Consider the following 17,751-nt stretch of genomic DNA (forward strand, 5'->3'; position numbering starts at 1 on the left):
GAGAACAGACAACGGGGGAGTGGGGACAGGTAGAGACATATATTAAAAAATAAATAAATCTTAAACAACAACAACAACCCCCCCAAAAAAAACACAAATGGCCAAGACCCCAAGGCTAAAGAAGTCAGAAGGCCTAGCCCTTTCTCTATGTTCCTTGAAGTTTACTAGTAAAAATAAAAGCCACAACTTATTGAGCACTTAGCATAGGCTAGACACTATAGAGTATACAAAACAACCTGGGCCCTTGGATTACCCAAGTGGGTGGACTCCTCCCAGGCCTTGGTCTTGCATTCACGGCCAGGTACGTTGTCCATCGAAACAGAAGCTATCTGGGCCCCGCCCTCTCACTCCACTCTTTACCATTTTGGAACACACTGGCTGGACTTCCCACTGCCAGCTTTTTTTTTTTTTTTTTTTGCATTGCTTGGCCTAAGAGATTTCTTGGCAGTCACTGGAGCCTGCCCTGCCCATGTGCTTGGCAAGTTGGAAGTGCTGGGGAGTTAACAGCCCCCCAGGAGCAGCTCTTAGCTGCTGACTGATAGGTAGAGGTGGATCTGTGCCCCAGTTCCCAGCCCTTGATGGCCCTTTGTGCATTGGTTCCTCGAGCTTCCCAGCAGAACTGAGCTCCAATGGCCCACAGCGGTAACTTGTTAATGCAACTTTCCTGGCTGCCTGCACTTCTCTGTCTCACTTCCTTGCACTCCTACCATTGTTTTCTGGGATCAGCTCCCAAATAAATTATTTGTACTTAGGGCAAAAAGCAAAAACAAAACCACAACCCTGGAAGAATTACTCATATTATATTAGTATTCCCATTTTTTAAATGAGGAAACTGAGGCTCAGAGAACTAAATAATTTTCTCAAAATTATTTAACTAATAAGCAGGAGAGCTGGGATTTGAATCCAAGGCCAATCCCCATGCTCCTTTGATCAGATAACTGTCCCTCCCCCCAGCCTCTTGAACAGGGCTGGCCTTCAAAGTCAACAGAAGAGACCCCTGTGCATTGTAATCCCCAGAGGGCCTCCATCCCTTTGCTTTCCTCCTCTAAAGTCCCTGGATGAAACAGCATTCAGAGATGTGGAATCTAAACCTTAGTCCACTTCTCCCAAAGCAGAGTATCTACTCTGTGGACAACCACCTCCTCACTTGAACCACCTACAGCTTTTTTGGAAGGGGCCAGGACTTAGGTGCTCTGAGTTTGATAAGAAATCGCTCTGCGTGCTTTTCTTGGCGCTCTGGTCTGGGAGGGGGTGAGGAAGCTGAGAGGCTGCGGATGTCTGCCAAGAGAAAGGGGTAAGCCATGGGCAGTGGTGTGCTGTTGATGGCAGCTCAAGGGGGGGTTGGGACATTGGCGTGTGCGGTCAGGGGCTACTGAGTCCAAGTGATCTGTCCAGGATGTCAACTGACATATGAGCCTGCGCTCCTTCCAGCCTGCGGTGGTGGCTCCTTTTTTTCACCCTTGCTCAGAAGGCAAGGCTTCGGTGTGCAGGCTTGATGGCTCAGAGCAGAGGCCCAACCAGGTTGGAGGATGGAGAAAGAAGGAGGAAGGGAAGGGAGCTCATCTCTGGAAGACCTGGCATAGAAGGAGGTGCCCAGACAAGAGTGGGGGAAGGCAACTGAGAGCAGAGAACAGGCTCTGGGTCCCAGGGCATTTTCAGATTGTGCAATACTTCAATGGGAAAAACCCAAAATGATTCTATTGCAAGAGGAGGGGAGGAAAGAGGAAGTGGAAATGGGCAGACTGGGATGCAGACCCCTGGCTCTCCCATTAACTTGCCTCTCTGGCTCTGTGATCCATTTTTCTGTTCTCTGGCCCCTTGGGAGTGGACAAGTGAATAAGGACTGGGACGCAGAGGTAGAGGAAAGAGAGGGAGGGAGGGAGGGAGAGAAGCTCTAGGTACATGTGTCTCCAGGATTTTCAGACAAAGCTATTATCAAAATGCCAACCCGCTCCTGCCTGGTCCATTTGCATATTCCATGCTGTGCTCTCTGAAGCAGGATGAATATGCATGAGAGCTGGGGCGGGGTGAGGAGCTGCTGGGCTGTGGGCTGAGGTGGCTCATTGTTCTTTTAAAAGAACGGCATTCATAGGAAGCCTAGGCACCTTCTCGGCCAGCAGACGGGGTGCTGCTTTTCCTCCATAGTGAAGGGAGGAGGAGGGCAAACCTCAGGCTCAGACAGAAATCCTAACGACTCTTCTCTCATCCTCTCAAGGAAATAATCAGGCGCCATCAAGAACGGAATGTCTCCTCTCCAAGAGTAGCATTTAATTGCCCTCATCTCCATGCATACTAATCAGGGAGGCCGGCTGGGTGGCGAGAGTCACCTCTCCCACGTTCCAGGGAAACGAGCTGCCTCTCCCCTCTTCTCACTTCTGCTGCAAGGAAAGCTGGGTGCCCTGGGGGGGTCCCTGCCTTTGACCTTTGGTGACACCCACCCGGCTCTCAGGGACCGCGGAAGCTCAAAAACGGAGATTCTACCACGGGAGCTCAAAAACGGAGATTCAGGGAAACGGACTTTGGCCCAGTGGTTAGGGCGTCCGTCTACCATATGGCAGGTCCGCGGTTCAAACCCCGGGCCTCCTTGACCCGTGTGGAGCTGGCCCATGCGCAGTGCTGATGCGCAAGGAGTGCCCTGCCACACAGGGGTGTCCCCCGTGTGGGGGAGCCCCACGCGCAAGGAGTGCGCCCGTGAGGAGAGCTGCCCAGCGTGAAAAGAAAGAGCAGCCTGCCCAGGAATGGCGCCGCCCACACTTCCCGTGCCACTGATGACAACAGAAGCGGACAAAGAAACAAGACGCAACAAATAGACACAGAGAACAGACAACCAGGGGAGGGGGGGAATTAAATAAATAAATAAATAAATCTTTAAAAAAAAACAAACAAACAAAAAAAAACGGAGATTCAGCTTCCCTTAGGGCCCGGCTTGCATCTCATTCTAAGACACCTGGGGGGAAATGCCTGAGAGGCGCCTTCCCTTCTTAGCCACCAGCTGAAGACAGTTCTATTCCAGACATCGTTCCACCGAGACGAAAAAGGTTTATTTCATTGTAAAAATCCACTTGGTCCCATGAGCTTTAACGAGAGCCACAAAACACTGCCGTTTGGGTTTCCCTGCTGAGGCATCACATCCGTCCCCCATCCTGAAACGGTGCTGACAAGACAGGGCCCGGGGGCTCTTCCTTCTGGAAAGCCATTCTCCCTGCTTGGTCGTTTGTTTCAACTCTGCACAAGTGGAGGCTGGCCTCTGTGGCCCGAGCGTCTTCACCAGGACTTGACCAGAATAAGCTGAGCAGAATCCAGAGTGTGCCCTTCGGTGGACGGGAACGCACGTCTCAAGAATCGACCAGCCAGTCAGACTACCCAGGTGGGGCACCCTGAGGGCACCCCGAGGTCCATCTCTCTCCACATCCTGGACTGGAGTGGCCTTTGGCCATCAAAGCTGAGCGCAGTCTGAGGTATCAGCGGGCCCTGGGGACTCTTCCTTGAGGTTCCTACAATCCAGCCACCTGGGGAGCTTCTTTTTTTTTTTTTTTAAGATTTATTATTTATTTATTTATTCCTGCCCCCCCCCCCCAATTGTCTGCTCTCTGTGTCCATTACTCGCTGTGTGTTCTTCTGTGTCTGCTTGTATTCTTGTCAGCAGCACTGGGAATCTGTGTCTCCTTTTGTTGCATCATCTTGCTGCATCAGCTCTGTGTGTGTGCGGTGCCATTCCTGGGCAGGCTGCACTTTCTTTCGCGCTGGGCGGCTCTCCTTACGAGGCACACTCGTGGGGCTCCCCTACGCGGGGACAGCCCTGCGTGGCACAGCACTCCTTGCGCGCATCAGCACTGCGCGTGGGCCAGCTCCACACGGGTCAAGGAGGCCCGGGGTTTGAACCGCGGACCTCCCATGTGGTAGTAAGATGCCCTAACCACTGGGCCAAGTCCGCTTCCCTGCGGAGCTTCTTAAGCTGCAGATTCTCGGGCTGGGTGGGACTGAGGCGCTGCGTTTCTCACCAGCTCCTAGGTGTCGGTGCCCCTGGTCTGAGGACCACACGCAGGCCAGGCTCGGCTTTTCCTCCGTACTGAAGGGAGGAGGAGGCTCGAGGGAGAAGGGCAGCATGAAAACACACAGGATATATTTAATATTCCCTCTGAACTCTGATGCGGACGAGAGGGAGGAGGAGCCGCTTTGCCCTGCTCACCTCCTCCTAGATGGAGTGTATTCCTGACACTTGAGATTTATTTTTAACTGCCATCAGCTCTGATTAGCTTGTCTCCGCTGCTTCAGACACCTGCTGGCAGGATAAATTGGGGGGTGGCGGGGAGTGGCTGACCCAGATCTGACAAATCCAAGGCAGGAAGAAAAGTTCTTGGGGATGCACTGCTTCTCTTTTGCTGCAACTGGCTAAAAAACACACGCTGGCAAAGCTAATGACCTCACAGCACCAGCGTGGCCTTTAGCAACTGCAGGCTTGGTGGCAATGAACTGAAGAACTGACGTCACCTCTTCTTTACCAAAGGACTACATTTACGTCAATGTGTTGGCCTCTGAGACTTTGCTTGGGCACCTTGCAGCTGTTTCGATCTTCCCATAGCAGGTAGGGGTCGATGCGGATTCCTGCGATAGATCTGCAGGCATTGGGGCAGTTTCCCCGGAGGAGAAATCTTACCCCAAGTAAGACTGCTCCTGCTCCTCAGCCCTGAAAGTGGGAGACAAGGAACCGTGGCTGCCTTCCGTCACCATCTCCCCTTATCCCACCCCCCTACATCAATCCTGTCACCCTCCAGGCATTTGCCAATGTGATAAAGTTTGGTTTTCTGTGCAGCACACTCATTTAAAACAAACATGAAACCCTCAAGAATCAGTGGAAGTCTGGGTGGCGGACTTGGCCCAGCGGTTAGGGCGAGCGCCTACCACACGGGAGGTCCGCGGTTCAAACCCTGGGCCTCCTTGACCCGTGTGGAGCTGGCCCACGCGCAGTGCTGATGAACACAAGGAGTGCCGTGCCACGCAGGGGTGTCCCTGCGTAGGGGAGCCCCACGCTCAAGGAGTGCACCCCATAAGGAGAGCCGCCCAGCGTGAAAGAAAGTGCAGCCTGCCCAGGAATGGTGCCGCACACACGGAGAGCTGACACAACAAGATGACGCAACCAAAAAGAAACACAGATTCCCGTGCCGCTGACAACAACAGAAGCGGACAAAGAAGACACAGCAAGTAGACACAGAGAACAGGCAACTGGGGTGGGGCGGGGAAGGGAGAGGAAAAAAAGGAATCAGTGGCAGTTTAACCGAATGAGCCGTAAGTGCCAGTGTGAGTTCCCCACCCCTTCCCATGTGGCCGAGGGCCACCTACTAAACAGCTCTGCCTCGTGACGTCCACATTTATAAAAATCCCCATCATCCTAGAACCTACTTACCACAGAGCGTCGCCCGGAGAAAATGTGAGAAAAGAGCCAGAAGGCCAGTGGTGGGCGCATAGCAAGAGCTCAGTTAAAGGCTCTGTTTTAAGTTGGGGGGGGTGTGTTTTTGTGGGATTACCATCCTTGGGGCCAGAATGGGGCAGTCAACGAGCTCAGGTGGTGGTGAGAGGACATCAGCACCCAGGATCCAAGCTTAGCCTCCCGCTGCTGATCAGGGCAGGTGCCCGCAGGTGTGGGCAGGGGAGGACATGCAAGGTCATAGGCTATTATTCCCGGGAGTCCTTTGGGGCAGTCAGGAGTGGCGAAGCGTTCAAGGGCAGCCACCCTCCACGCTGGGGAGACCCCAGCAGAGCTGCCTCCCCCCAGCTCCTGAGCCTCACGGGCCCCTCTGGAGGGCGTGAAGAGGTCCCCAGAAGCCCACCCGGGCACCCTAGTGCAGGTACTGCGCCTGCCTGGCTCCGCCTTGAGCTTTGCTTTCCATCTGCCAGCTTCGCAAACCCTCTCCCTGCCCAGCCCGACAACCCTCTGGCCGGCACAGCAAAGTCTTATTCCAAGGTCTGGAAATGGCCTCCTCCTTCTGTCGGTGCCATGGGCAGCCCGCCCGAGTCCCAGGGACCCCACCGCAGGCCACAGCGGGGCATGCTCCTGCCTCCTAAATGCGTCGGCCCCAGGACAGCACCCCAGGGCGGTGGCACATCCCTTCTCTAGGGGGTTTGGGAGAGGAGCCAACAGACACCACACTCCAAAGCACACGCTGGATATTAATTAAATGAAGGTTTATTTCAAAATTAGTCTTAGAGTCTAAGCTGCTTTTGAGGGCTGGAGCCAGGCTACATAATGAGCGGGGAAAGCGCCCGCCCCCCTCTGCCCGTGTCGGCGGGGGGGGGCGACCTCGCCAGCCCTGCCCCTCGATCATGCATCCAGTGATTACTAGGAGAGAAGCCAACAGCAAAGGACCCCGCGCGTGTGCTCGTGTTTAATCCGGGTTAAGCTATACACGTTTAAATACACGTCGGAGGTTACGTGGTGCCATGCAGTCCCTGTGATGGAATGACTCTTGCTCGGTGACCTCCTGCCAGGCTGCTCCAAAGGGCACGGTTAGGTGGGACAGAGCACTGAAAAGAGAAGAGAGGAACGTGGTCAAAGCGCAGTTGTGGGTCAGGAGCTGCCAGCCCAGGGTGGCCCTGCCCAGAGAGCAGGCAGGCCGGCTTCTCTCCAGTGTCCTGGGCACAGAGCTGCCCCCTGAAAACCAGAGAATAATTGCAATCCCATGTCAGGTCCAGAAGAAGGAAGAGCCGTGAAAGGTGGGTCGTCGACCGTAATGGCTGAACACACGGTTCCCGATGCCTCTGCCCGGGTTCGAGTCCTGAATCTGGCCGTGACTAACTCCACCGCCTTAGGGAACTTGCTTGTTTCTTCTGTGCAATAGAAATGTGCCTGTGCCTACCTTGCTGGGCTGGTGAGAGGCACACAGAAAGTGCTCCGCAAACGTTCTCTATTATCTAGAAATTGACTGACATTCCAGTGGAGCCGGGAGGGGTAAATTCCAGCCCTCAGACTCTCAGATGTACATCACCCTCTCCATAAACCTTCTTTGAAAGCCTCCTTAAAATTTTGCCACGGGACAATCTTTAGGAGTCAGAACTTCTTTCCAATGTTTAACTTAAATTTCTCCTGCTGAACTTCAGGGTTCATCTTCCCTTTGAGACTGATAGAGACCATATAGCCCCAGGGGCTCTTAACTGAGGTCCACAAACCTTCCGGAATTGTCCAAAGGTCTGTGTAAGTGTGAGGCTAAGTGTAACGAAGGAGTGGATCTAGACAGTGAGGGATCCTCAGCGGTTACTGACATCCCAAAAGAAAAACAGCCAGACAGCATGCGGCTCCCAGGAAACTTTATAACCACCAATAATGCGGCACTTATCAAAAAAAATTGAGACTTAATCTGATCAAGCCTCTAGTTGTACCAGTTAACAGGAAACACAGGAGCTGGGAGAATATATTAAATTAGACCATGGAGATGCAATTAGCAAAATCCAGAATGAGAAAATTCTATGAGACAAATAACCTGCTTCCTCTAACAAACACATTTCAAGGAATGAGAGAGAGAGAGCAAAGGAGAACCTACGTATATTTAAAAGAGACTTGAGACCTGTTTTCCAATTGCAACGTACGGACCATCTTTAGATCCTGTTTCAAACAAATAAACTGAAAAAAAAATCTGAATACTTGATATTTAATGATATCAGGAAATTCTTAATTTTTAACATTGTGATAATGGTATTGTGGTTATATTTTTTAGAACTTTCATGTTTTAGAAATACATACAGAAATATTTATAGATGAAAAAGCATGATGAGTAGGATTTGCTTCAAAGTAATATGAAGAAAAAGTTGGATAGGCGTATAAATAAAACAAGACTGGTCATGAGTTAATAATTGTTGATGCTGGGTGATAAGTACATGCGAATTCATTATACTATTCACTCTACTTTTATATATGTTAAAAGTTTCCATAATATGGGGGATATGGTTATGAAAGAACAGAGCTAATCGCGACTTCAGTTTCTTTTCAAGTACTTGGAAAGTATTAAAGTTACCCTCAGCCTTTGTTTTTTTCCAACCAAATAGTCCAAAGTCCAAGGAATTTTTGCAGTAAGTCCTTTGTTTGGTTTGCCCAATGTGTGGAGCAGCGGTGGTGACTAGGGGTGATCAGTCCTAGCAACACTCAAAGCCAAAACTCCCTCCCCTTGAGCGCCTCCCAGCAGCCCTGGGTCTCAGGCCCCCAGCCCGCCTGCTCTGGGGCACTCCAGGACGGCGTCGCCCATTGGGCTGGGGCTGCGGGAGGGGCACGGGCTGCTGCAGCTCCAGGAGGCCCGGGCTGTTCTTACCTTTTAAAATGTAGTCCGTTAGCAAAGTAGGCACCTTCTCGTTATCCTCCTTCATGGCAAAGAGGACTGGAGAAGGAGAGGGAGAGAGGTGACACCATCAGGATGAGGGCATAAGGCTGACTTCTAGGGCCAAACGGCCCAAAGTGAGTGCAAGATGACTCAAGGAAACCAGGTGTTCACAGAACATTGCGCTATCACAAGCCTAGACGCCTCTGTGGAGAGTCAACATTCCACATGGCGAAAAAGAAGAACCTGCCAAAGAAGCGCAGTTGCTGTCTCTGACTGATGGACCAATCGGGGACTTTACTTTCTTTTCCCTTTTCCTTTTTTCTCCCCAACTATGTTTTCCATTTCATCTCTTAAGCATATAACTTTAGTAATCATAAAAATAAATAAGGCAGTTGAAAAGATCAATATCAACAACAACAAAAGGCAAAACATAAACCAAACAAAGAAAAGATTAGCTTTCAGGTACCGTTGATCTAAATGTTAAGGATAATGGTTGTCATATCACTGAATCACCAATAAAGACATTCTATTAATAAAAACAGACATTTTTTAGAAAAATTCTCACCTCGAATTTATTAATAACAAAGGAAGTTAATTTAGTACATTGATTTTGTATTCTCTGCCCTGTACTGTGCTAGAATTTATGGAGATACAAAAGAATTATGGGCTATAAAGCAGCTCTTCTTGTTGAAATAGTACATGAACTACATATGAAGCAAACAACAGGGAAGTTATTAAAGCCTAAAGGCTTTTTAAAAAGGCTTTTTATAAAGTTTTTAAAACAACTTTTTCTGTTATTAAACTAGGTATCATCTTCCTGAATTCATTTTGTAGAAATCAACTTTGTAGAGAAAGCTTCATAAAAGCAGGTGGACACTGTTTATAATAAAAAACAGGGTGATAAATCTCCGTTTATAGATTCCTTAAATAAACTATGGCATAGCCATGTAGTCTTCTATAGCTTTATAAAAATTGAGACATCTATTGCTTCTTCAATGAAGAAAGAAGGTGGAAGAACATTACATTTTCTTTTTTAGGAGGTATTGGGAAATGAACCGGGGACCTTGTACGTGGGAAGCAGGTGCTCAACCACTGAGCTACACCCACTCCCCTACATATTAAATTTTAATAGATAAAGGCTAATATTCGTAGGGAAAACTCTGGAAGAATGTGAATGAAACTTAAAGTGGTTCTCTCTGAGTGTAAGACTGTAGAGGACTTTCCTTCCTTTGTTACATTTCTAGAGTGGCTTTTTCAAGAGCATGTATTACTTCTGTAAGCAGAGGGAATAATAAAGATCAGCTGGCACTGACAGGGTCAGGAGGCAACCATGACAATAATGGGATCCTCCAATCCACTTCCATTCCTTGCCCTCCATTGATAACCTGGCCCAGTTTCAAGGCAGGATAGGGCAACGTGAATAAAAGAATCAGGCATGAGAGATTTCACTTCTAGGTATACCCAAAAGAATTGAAAACAGTGACTCAGTTACTTGTACACTAATGATCTTAGTGGCATTATTCACAATAGTTAAAAGGTGGAAGCAACCCAAGTGTCCATTACAGAAAAATGGATACACAAAGGGTGGTAGCTACACCCAATGGAATACTATTCAACTGTATAAAGGAATGAAGTGCTGGTACATTCCACAACAGGGATGCAACTTGAAAACATTATACTGAGTGAAAAAAGCCAGTCACAAAAGGACAGACTATTGTATGATTCCACTTACATGAAATACCTAGAATAAGCAAATTTATAGAAACAGAAAGTAGGTTAATGGTTACCAGAGGCTGGGGGGAAGGGGAATGAAGAGTTATTGCTTGATGGGTTCAGAAGTTCTGTTTTAGGTGATGAAAAGGTTTTGGTAATTGATGGTGGTCATGGAAGGACAACATTGTGAATGTAATTAATACCACCAAACTGAGCACATACAATGGTTAAATTTTATGTTATTTAAATGACTACAATAAAAAAAGATTTTTAATGAAAAAACAGGAGTGAAGAACAGAGCCTGATGGAGGCTGGAGATAGCAGCCATGTCAGGAAAAAGAGATTGAAATTGAGGTCCCCTGGGTGGTGTTGAGGCAGGCTAGTAAATTAGGGAATCAACAGAAAAACAGCCACCATTAAACACGTGGCCATGAATACCCCACGAGATGGCTACTGCAAGAAACTTCTAGACTCCCCATTCACAGGAAGTTTCCTCTGGTAGCCAGAAGAAGCCCTGGAGGCTTATTATTGGGCCCTCCCAGGAGATTGATGGGTGTGATAACCAATCAAAACAGCAAACAACTGAGACTCCTCCCCCAACATTAGCAAAGGGGCAGAATAATTAATAGTGGTTTAAAAAGCAAGTGGGGATAGCCCTTCTTTGGAGCTGGTGTTTCTGCGTGATGGAATTGGACTCAGAGGGGATCTCTTTTCACAAGACTTGCATGCTACTTTATTGGAATTGTAGTTGGTGCTGGGTTTAAGATATATGTAGGGGATTTGAATCTCTGGACTGATAATATGACACCCAGGCCCAGAGCCTCAACAGACTTCAGCTCCTACACTTTGATTTATTGGACTTACTCCACTCAGCTAACATGGAGTTGAAGAAGGTCAACCACCACAACATGGAGCCTAGAGTGTCTACAACTGGAAGCGGGAGGAGTGCATCCAGTACCCATGTGGAATCTAAGCCCTCACTTGACATAGATGTGCAATGGACACAACCAATCCAATGTCCACAGAGAAAATGTGGAATGGGTGTGGGAACGGTAGCCATGGTGGCTGCTGGGTGTGAGGAACGGGAGGAAGAGATGAGATGTGGAGGCGTTTTCGGGACGTGGAGTTGTCCTGGATAGTGCTTCACGGACAATTACGGGACATTATAGATCCCCCCAGGGCCCACTGGATGGAACGTGAGAGAGTCTGGGCTATGATGTGGACCATTGACTATGGGGTGCAGTGATGCTCAGAGATGAACTTACCAGGTGCAATGGATGTGTCATGATGATGGGAGAGAGTGTTGCTGTGGGGGGAGTGGGGGGCGGGGGCGGTGGGGTTGAATGGGACCTCATATTTTTCATAATGTAATTTAAAAAAAAATAATAAATAATTAAAAAAAAAAAAAAAAGCAAGTGGGGAAATCAAAATGACCCTGTCCGCGCCTTCTTCCTGCCTTGCCTGGATCAGCATGCAAGTAAACCTAGGCATTTGTAACCTGTAATGGAAACTGTAGTCTGTAAATCAATCCTCTTTATCTCTTTTCAGCCCCTTTCCTCTCTACCTGGGACCCATAATCTGTTATTGTCTCCCATTTCTCTTCCCTCCCTTCCTTAATAAATCACTGGCCTAACTAACCTGGTTTTGCACTTAAAATTCATGTTTTGTATCTTAACCAAGAACCTAGAGAAAATCCGGCAACAGTGTTAAAAGAAAGCTCCTGGGAGTCCAGGTTTCTTTGGTCTGGATTTTTAGGCATGTAATCGTTTCAACTTGGTTACTTTGCAACTGAGCATGGGCAGATTACATGGCATACCAAGAAGAAACCCACAAAAATACAATAATTTCACTTAGCCCTTATGTGTCTAAATTGATCTCCAAAATCCAAAATTTATATGAATTGTCTTATCCCAGGAGCTCAGCTGCTCTTTGGTCTGTTTCCTTGATTCAGGGCAGAAGGTCTAGGGAAGGCACTCTTCACTAATCCATACGAGGGCTTAACAAAAATCATAATCTACAGAAGAACTGGTGATCAGAAAAGATGGCAGTTTTTCTTTTAAAAAGAATAAAATATTGGAATATGGTATGCCCACATGATTGAATAGGACAGTCATAAAGAGAATGTTAACAAAATGTTAACTGATGTGACAAAAATCATGATACAAATGTTTTATCCAGTATAATCCCAGTTACATGGAAAAGACATAAAGCACTATGGCTGAAAAACGCCAAAATAGTAACCACCATGGTAAGGATGATAAATTATTTTTCATTTTTCCATATTTTCCAAGAATTCTAAATAATGGATACACTCTAGCTATTGTTTTTTTTTACCAACGAACGTGAAAAAAATGTAAATAAACCCACTCATAATAGAAATACGTCTGTTTCTTAATTAAAATGAAAGGATTTCACCCTGAATTCCTGAATGGGCATTTGCAAGAAACTGTTATCTTTTCCTTTTTTTTTTCAGGGTCACAATAGAATGTTGTACCTGTATCAACCTCTGTAATTTGCCCAGATGATTTCCCAAATGCTTACCACTGGTGAAATCACAACCATCTATAGATGTCCACTCATTTCTACCTGCCCCCTATAAAAAAAAATCTGAGTGTATTTTTATGCAAGTTTAAAAGGAGTTATAAGAGCAAGCCAATGTACCCTGAATTTAAACTTCCCCATTCTCAAGGACACGGTCTATTGATCCGCAGGATTTCCGTGGACCAGAACCTCGGGCTTTAGGTCTCCACAGTGAGAACAATGAAAACGTTTGGTGGCCTTTAAGAACGTCCTCTTCCTTGCCGCGGTATCAGGCGCCCCGCGCCGGCAGCCCCTGCAGCGCGCCGACGCCCGGCAGGTGGCGCTCGCCGGGGCGGCTCCCGAGCCTGCCACCGCCTCTCCGCCCGGGGCCCTTCTCTCCGTAGGAGGGTCAGGCTGACCCTGAGAGCTAACCCCGCGTGGCCCCAGTGTCTAGAGATTCGGCCTACAAAAGGCTCTTTATTACATACTGTTTCCCCCCATAGCTCAGAAGGTTTGTTATCTATGACCGTAGAGCCAAAGTGGAGGCGAGACGGCCATTTCCTGAAAGGAACACAGACCCTCCCTCGCTCACCACGCCCTCCCTGCCGCCGAGACCGTGGCCTCGCCCTGAAAAAGCAGCCGCGCTCTAGACCCCGCGCCCCGCTTGCTTCTGGGGCTCAAAGTCAGACTTGGGCAAATTCAAGATGCAAGAGAGGAGAAGGGCTGAGGGGAGAGCACGGGGCCTGCGGGACTGCCAACCCCCGGCCCCGCGCTGGCCCCTGCTTCGCCAGCTCTTTCTTTCTTTCTGTCCCCCCAAGTCCTTGCCTTCCAGGAACCAGGGAAAAGGAAAAGACAACCCTGGGTGTCGCTGCGGAGTTCTCAAGTTAAGGGACAAGACGATAGGGAGCACGTTATGACCCATCTGAAGCGGCTCCCCAGCAGTCGCGGCCCGGGCGCAGGGGTGCAGGCTGCAGGCAGGGAGGAGGACAGCGAGCCCGTCTCCCTGCCGACGGGAGGAACTCACTGTTGGTCAGCATCTGCAGGTCTTCCACGGAGGGGGGCGAGGCTTTCTTCTCGTAGGGGATGACGGTGTTCAGATACTGGAAGGGAGACAGGGCGGCGGATAAGCAGCAGGAAGCAGCCCTTGAGACGCCGTCCCCTGGGCTTGTGATGCATTTGACCCCTGGCCTGAGGACTGGGCTTTCCTATAAGAAACACGCTCTATACGGGCGCCCATGATAATTTTCACAGCGCTATTTCAGAACCCTTTTCGGGGAAATTAGGAAAAATTGTCCCTCCAGTCTAACTTCTACATTCTTACTGTGCTAGAAACTTTTCCGTGACCGAGGAATCCTGGTGAGCTTTCTCTCCTTCAGGCTGAGAGCAGAGAACATTTAAGAGGGGGTCATACTGTCTTACCCTTGGCCGTGCAATTTGACAATGTAATTCTCTTGTCAAGAATGACCAGTAATGGAAGCTCAAGCCCGCCTGGACTTGGATGTTGAATTTGCGCCCCCTGCTGGATACCAGGTGCTTTTGCCACAAAACCGGTATCTGGGGCCTCATGGGGATATCCAAAAACAGGCTGGGAGAGACCTTGAACCATCCTAAGCGAGCCTGGGTAGTGAGAAGAGCTGCAGAACAAATTAGAGACCTATATCTGAGCCTTGGCTCTGCCCCTAGCAATACTGTCTTGGGGAAATGCCTAAACTCTGGGCTTCCCAACTCCCCGCTGTAAGATGAGAGGGCTGGATTCAATGGACTCTGAAACTTTTTCCCACGCTGCAGTAGCTCTAGAATTCAAACACTTAGCACTCAACTACGAATACATTTAAAACACATATGTGGTTCATGTGCACTTATCCCACAGTCTCAAATGTATCTACTGGCACTCCAGCTGTGCCTATTGGGTAACAAATTCCGATAAGGTGGGGGCCATGTCTTGTTCAACCATGCACGGGGCAGCCTGGCGACAGCGCTTAGCACAGTACAGCTGTGCAGTGAAAGTTTTGAACGCTGCCTCAGGAACCACAGATGCAAGCTACTTCTCAGGCAAGTTGATGGCTAAATGGAGCCAACAAGGAGATGCTGGCAGTGGGCCAGAATGGGCCAGTGAAAGAGGCAATCTCGGCGGGACTGGCCCAGCTGGTGATCCAATGTGGTAGAATTACTCAAGCCCTTGGATGGGATCTGTCATGTAAGGGATTCCTGTTGAATGGTTTTTGTTCTTCAAACAGCTTAATTTGTAGTTCTGCAGTTGCTCTGACAGTTGCTCCACATCCCAGCTTTTGGGGGCTCAAAAAAAAATTGTTCATCTTTAAAAAGATATTTTCTGCCCCCCCCCTTAAGAGTGGGAGAAAATTTTAGGGCTCTCCTCCCTCACCCAAATGCTGGGATAATTCTCATGAGTCACCATTCCCACCCTGTAATGCAGGTGCGAGGGACAAGAGTCTAGGTGGGCTGCTAACAGCAGGGAGGCTCTCCTACCTGTTTGTCAGTTCCTGAGGAGCCAAAGGTCTGGCGGATGCCACTCTGCAAAATGTTGGAGATGCCTTCCATGCTGAAGCGCTGGCGGGGAAGAGAGAGACTCAAGGAAGGCAAACGCTTCCTGATCCTTCATCATCACCCCAGGGACTTCTGGGTCCTCCCTCAACTACCCAGACCCACCAGCTGCTGCTGTCCCTCATAACTGACTTAGGGGTCTGTGACCAGAAAGCAAATGTAAGATCTGGGCTAAGGGACGGGCCAAAATGTAAGCCTGTACTTTGCAAGAAGAAAATGGTAGAGTCTCAAAGACTTTGTCTCAAAGCCTCTTATTCTACTCAGTCCTATAGGGCAACAAGACTCCCCACCCCCCAGGTTTCCTCATTGCAGACTCCACTGTGTAACAGGAAAACTAAGCAACAGAGTACAACCCGGGCAGATGATGATACATCATCTTAACTGGGGGTCTTAACTGAGGGTCCATAGAAAGATTTCAGGGGGGCCGTGAGCTTGAATTGAAAATTCTGAAAAGCGTTATTCTTATGGGGACATGTTGGGGTGGGTGTGATATATTTATTAAGTAATACACAGTATAGCGTGGGCTTAGTAAGGCTCCATGGTTTTCATCTGACTGGGAAAGGGGTCCGTGGAACAAAAAAGGTTAAGCACCCATGTCTTAGGGGGTAAAATGTTCAGTCAACAGGAAGGGCAGGCTTAAAGCGATTGTCCTTATCTGAGAAGCTTTTCTCAAAATGCACATGCGCAGACCCAATGTCGTAAGTCTGGAATACAGTGTAAGCAAGTGTGGTTTGAAAAGCTCCTTAGGTGATTGAGCCCAGCTTCCCTGATTTCCACACGGGTTTGGAGATCTCTAGCGATATGAAAATAAGGCCGCTGAGACCCACAACTTCTCTTTTTAAAAAAGGTATCACTGTTATCAAAAAAATAAGTTAAAAATAAGGCCGCTGGTAATTTTCAGTCCCTGAAACACTCTACCCTTACCATAAAGAGATGCGTCAGGACTCTAAGCTGTGCCAGTAGCAGCACTTCTAACTCAGGATCTAGCGGATGCTAAATGCCTTCACCCCACTTCTCAAAGTCTTGCTTGCAAAGAACATGTCTTATTCAATGTTTTTAAAGCACGTTTATACCCTGTCTCCCCAGTTAGAGGGTGAGTCCTTCAGGGGTGATAGCGTCTCCTTCTTTCTGATCCCACCGTCTGTTGTGGGTCATTGCTCAGTAAATGTCTTTTCATAAGGAGTCTATGAAGGGTTGGCCCTGGGAGCAGAAGTGCCGGGGGTCGCGGGAGGGCCCGCCTGGCGCTCCAGCAGGCCTTTGCACGTACCTTGAGAGGCATCTGGTTTCCCTTCTCTATTCTGCTACTCTGCAGGCTGAGGCCTTTCTCTTTCCGCCTCTTTTTCATCAGTTCTCGCTGCTCCTTCTGCTTGTTCTGGACCTCAATGAGCACCGTGATGAAGGAGTTCTTCACCTCCTTCTCAAACTCCAGCTCGTCCCGCCGGGCCAGCTGCTGCACCAGCTCCTCCGAGAAGTCCCGGATGGCGCCTTCCACCTGCTCCAACAGCTCTGTCAGCTCAGGCCCCGACATGTGCCTCAGGCCTGCGGGAGAAAGCACCCCACGGTGACGCCTGCGGCAAGCCAGATCCACCCGAGAGGCGCCTGGGGCCACCGCCCCTTGGTGGGGAGACCCCTTCTGACCCCTTCAAGGCCCAGGACAGCCCTGCACAATTTAGGAGTGTGCTGGAGAAGAGAACATCACTCTCAGAAGAAACAGACCCAGGAAAGCCTGTGGCCTGTGGCCTCTGTACCCAAAGTTGCCAGTGGAAAGACATGCAGCTTTTTTTTTTTTAAGATTTATTTATATTTATTTATTCCTCAGGGGTGGAGCACCTGCTTCCCATGTATGAGGTCCTGGGATCAAGGCCCAGTACCTCCAAAAAAAAAAAAAAATCAAAGGGAAACACTGAAAGGAGGATTTGGGCACCTGGACTGAGCAGCAATGGCGAGGTGGTTTATGCCCAAGAACGGTCAAGACGTAGCTGACAGCAAAATAAACAGAGATGGCGAGAGATTCTTTACACCCGTGATTCTGCCTCTCGGCACACGAGTGAACAAAATGCGAAACGTGGGAGCCCGGCGATGTACACTGCAAAACGACCCCTCGGGAGTTGATAAACTATTTTGCTACTTTCAGGAAAATGAAAAGGGACCCTGGGGTAACAGGAAACGATAACTTTAACTTCTCATTCCCTGAAAGTCCTTCCTTTAAACTCGATTTGGCAGGGGCAGAGGGGGTTGGCGTCTTTGGGGATTTGCCTCTCGCTAGTGGGATCTTCTGTTTTCACCTCAAAATCCGTTTGACCTTTCCCCTCCGTTTCTGCTTGGCCTGGCTATTTGCTGACTAGCCCGACTTGCCCCTTTATTTTGCTCCTTGGAGCCGCCCTTCTCCTTCCGTTTTCTTGCCATTTCACTGGTGCATTTCAGCTGTTTTCAGGAGTCCTTTGCTGAACGCGTCTATGTTTGGGACCTTTGTGTGGCTGAGAATGGCATGACTGTGAAAGCAGCGCCAGCGCCAACCCCGGCCCACCCCTCTCAATAGAGCCCTTCTGCCTCCCTTCGCCCGAGCTCTTGCTCGTAGAGTGACGGTTTCACTTTCAGAAGGCGGTTCTTTGGGTGGCGCCTCTATTTTCCACTTTTTTTTTCCTTTTTC

The 17,751-nt window shown here is 48.9% G+C and overlaps 1 protein-coding gene across 3 annotated transcripts in view; it reads right to left on the reverse strand.

Moving 5' to 3' along the window:
- Positions 1-6,166: 6,166 nt before the first annotated feature.
- The window catches only part of FEZ1 (fasciculation and elongation protein zeta 1), a 51,316-nt gene continuing 39,731 nt past the window's right edge, over positions 6,167-17,751 (reverse strand). For all 3 annotated transcript variants that reach the window (XM_058289386.2, XM_004469254.3, XM_058289385.2), the window contains exons 6-10: positions 16,369-16,640; positions 15,027-15,107; positions 13,564-13,639; positions 8,298-8,363; positions 6,167-6,522 (exon numbers count right to left, since the gene is read on the reverse strand). In XM_058289386.2, the coding sequence (XP_058145369.1) occupies positions 6,506-6,522; positions 8,298-8,363; positions 13,564-13,639; positions 15,027-15,107; positions 16,369-16,640 (512 nt within the window). In that variant the 3' untranslated portion in view covers positions 6,167-6,505. The remainder of the gene's footprint in view (positions 6,523-8,297; positions 8,364-13,563; positions 13,640-15,026; positions 15,108-16,368; positions 16,641-17,751) is intronic.

This window comes from Dasypus novemcinctus, chromosome 27 (genome assembly GCF_030445035.2).
Source record: "Dasypus novemcinctus isolate mDasNov1 chromosome 27, mDasNov1.1.hap2, whole genome shotgun sequence".
NCBI lineage: Eukaryota > Metazoa > Chordata > Mammalia > Cingulata > Dasypodidae > Dasypus > Dasypus novemcinctus.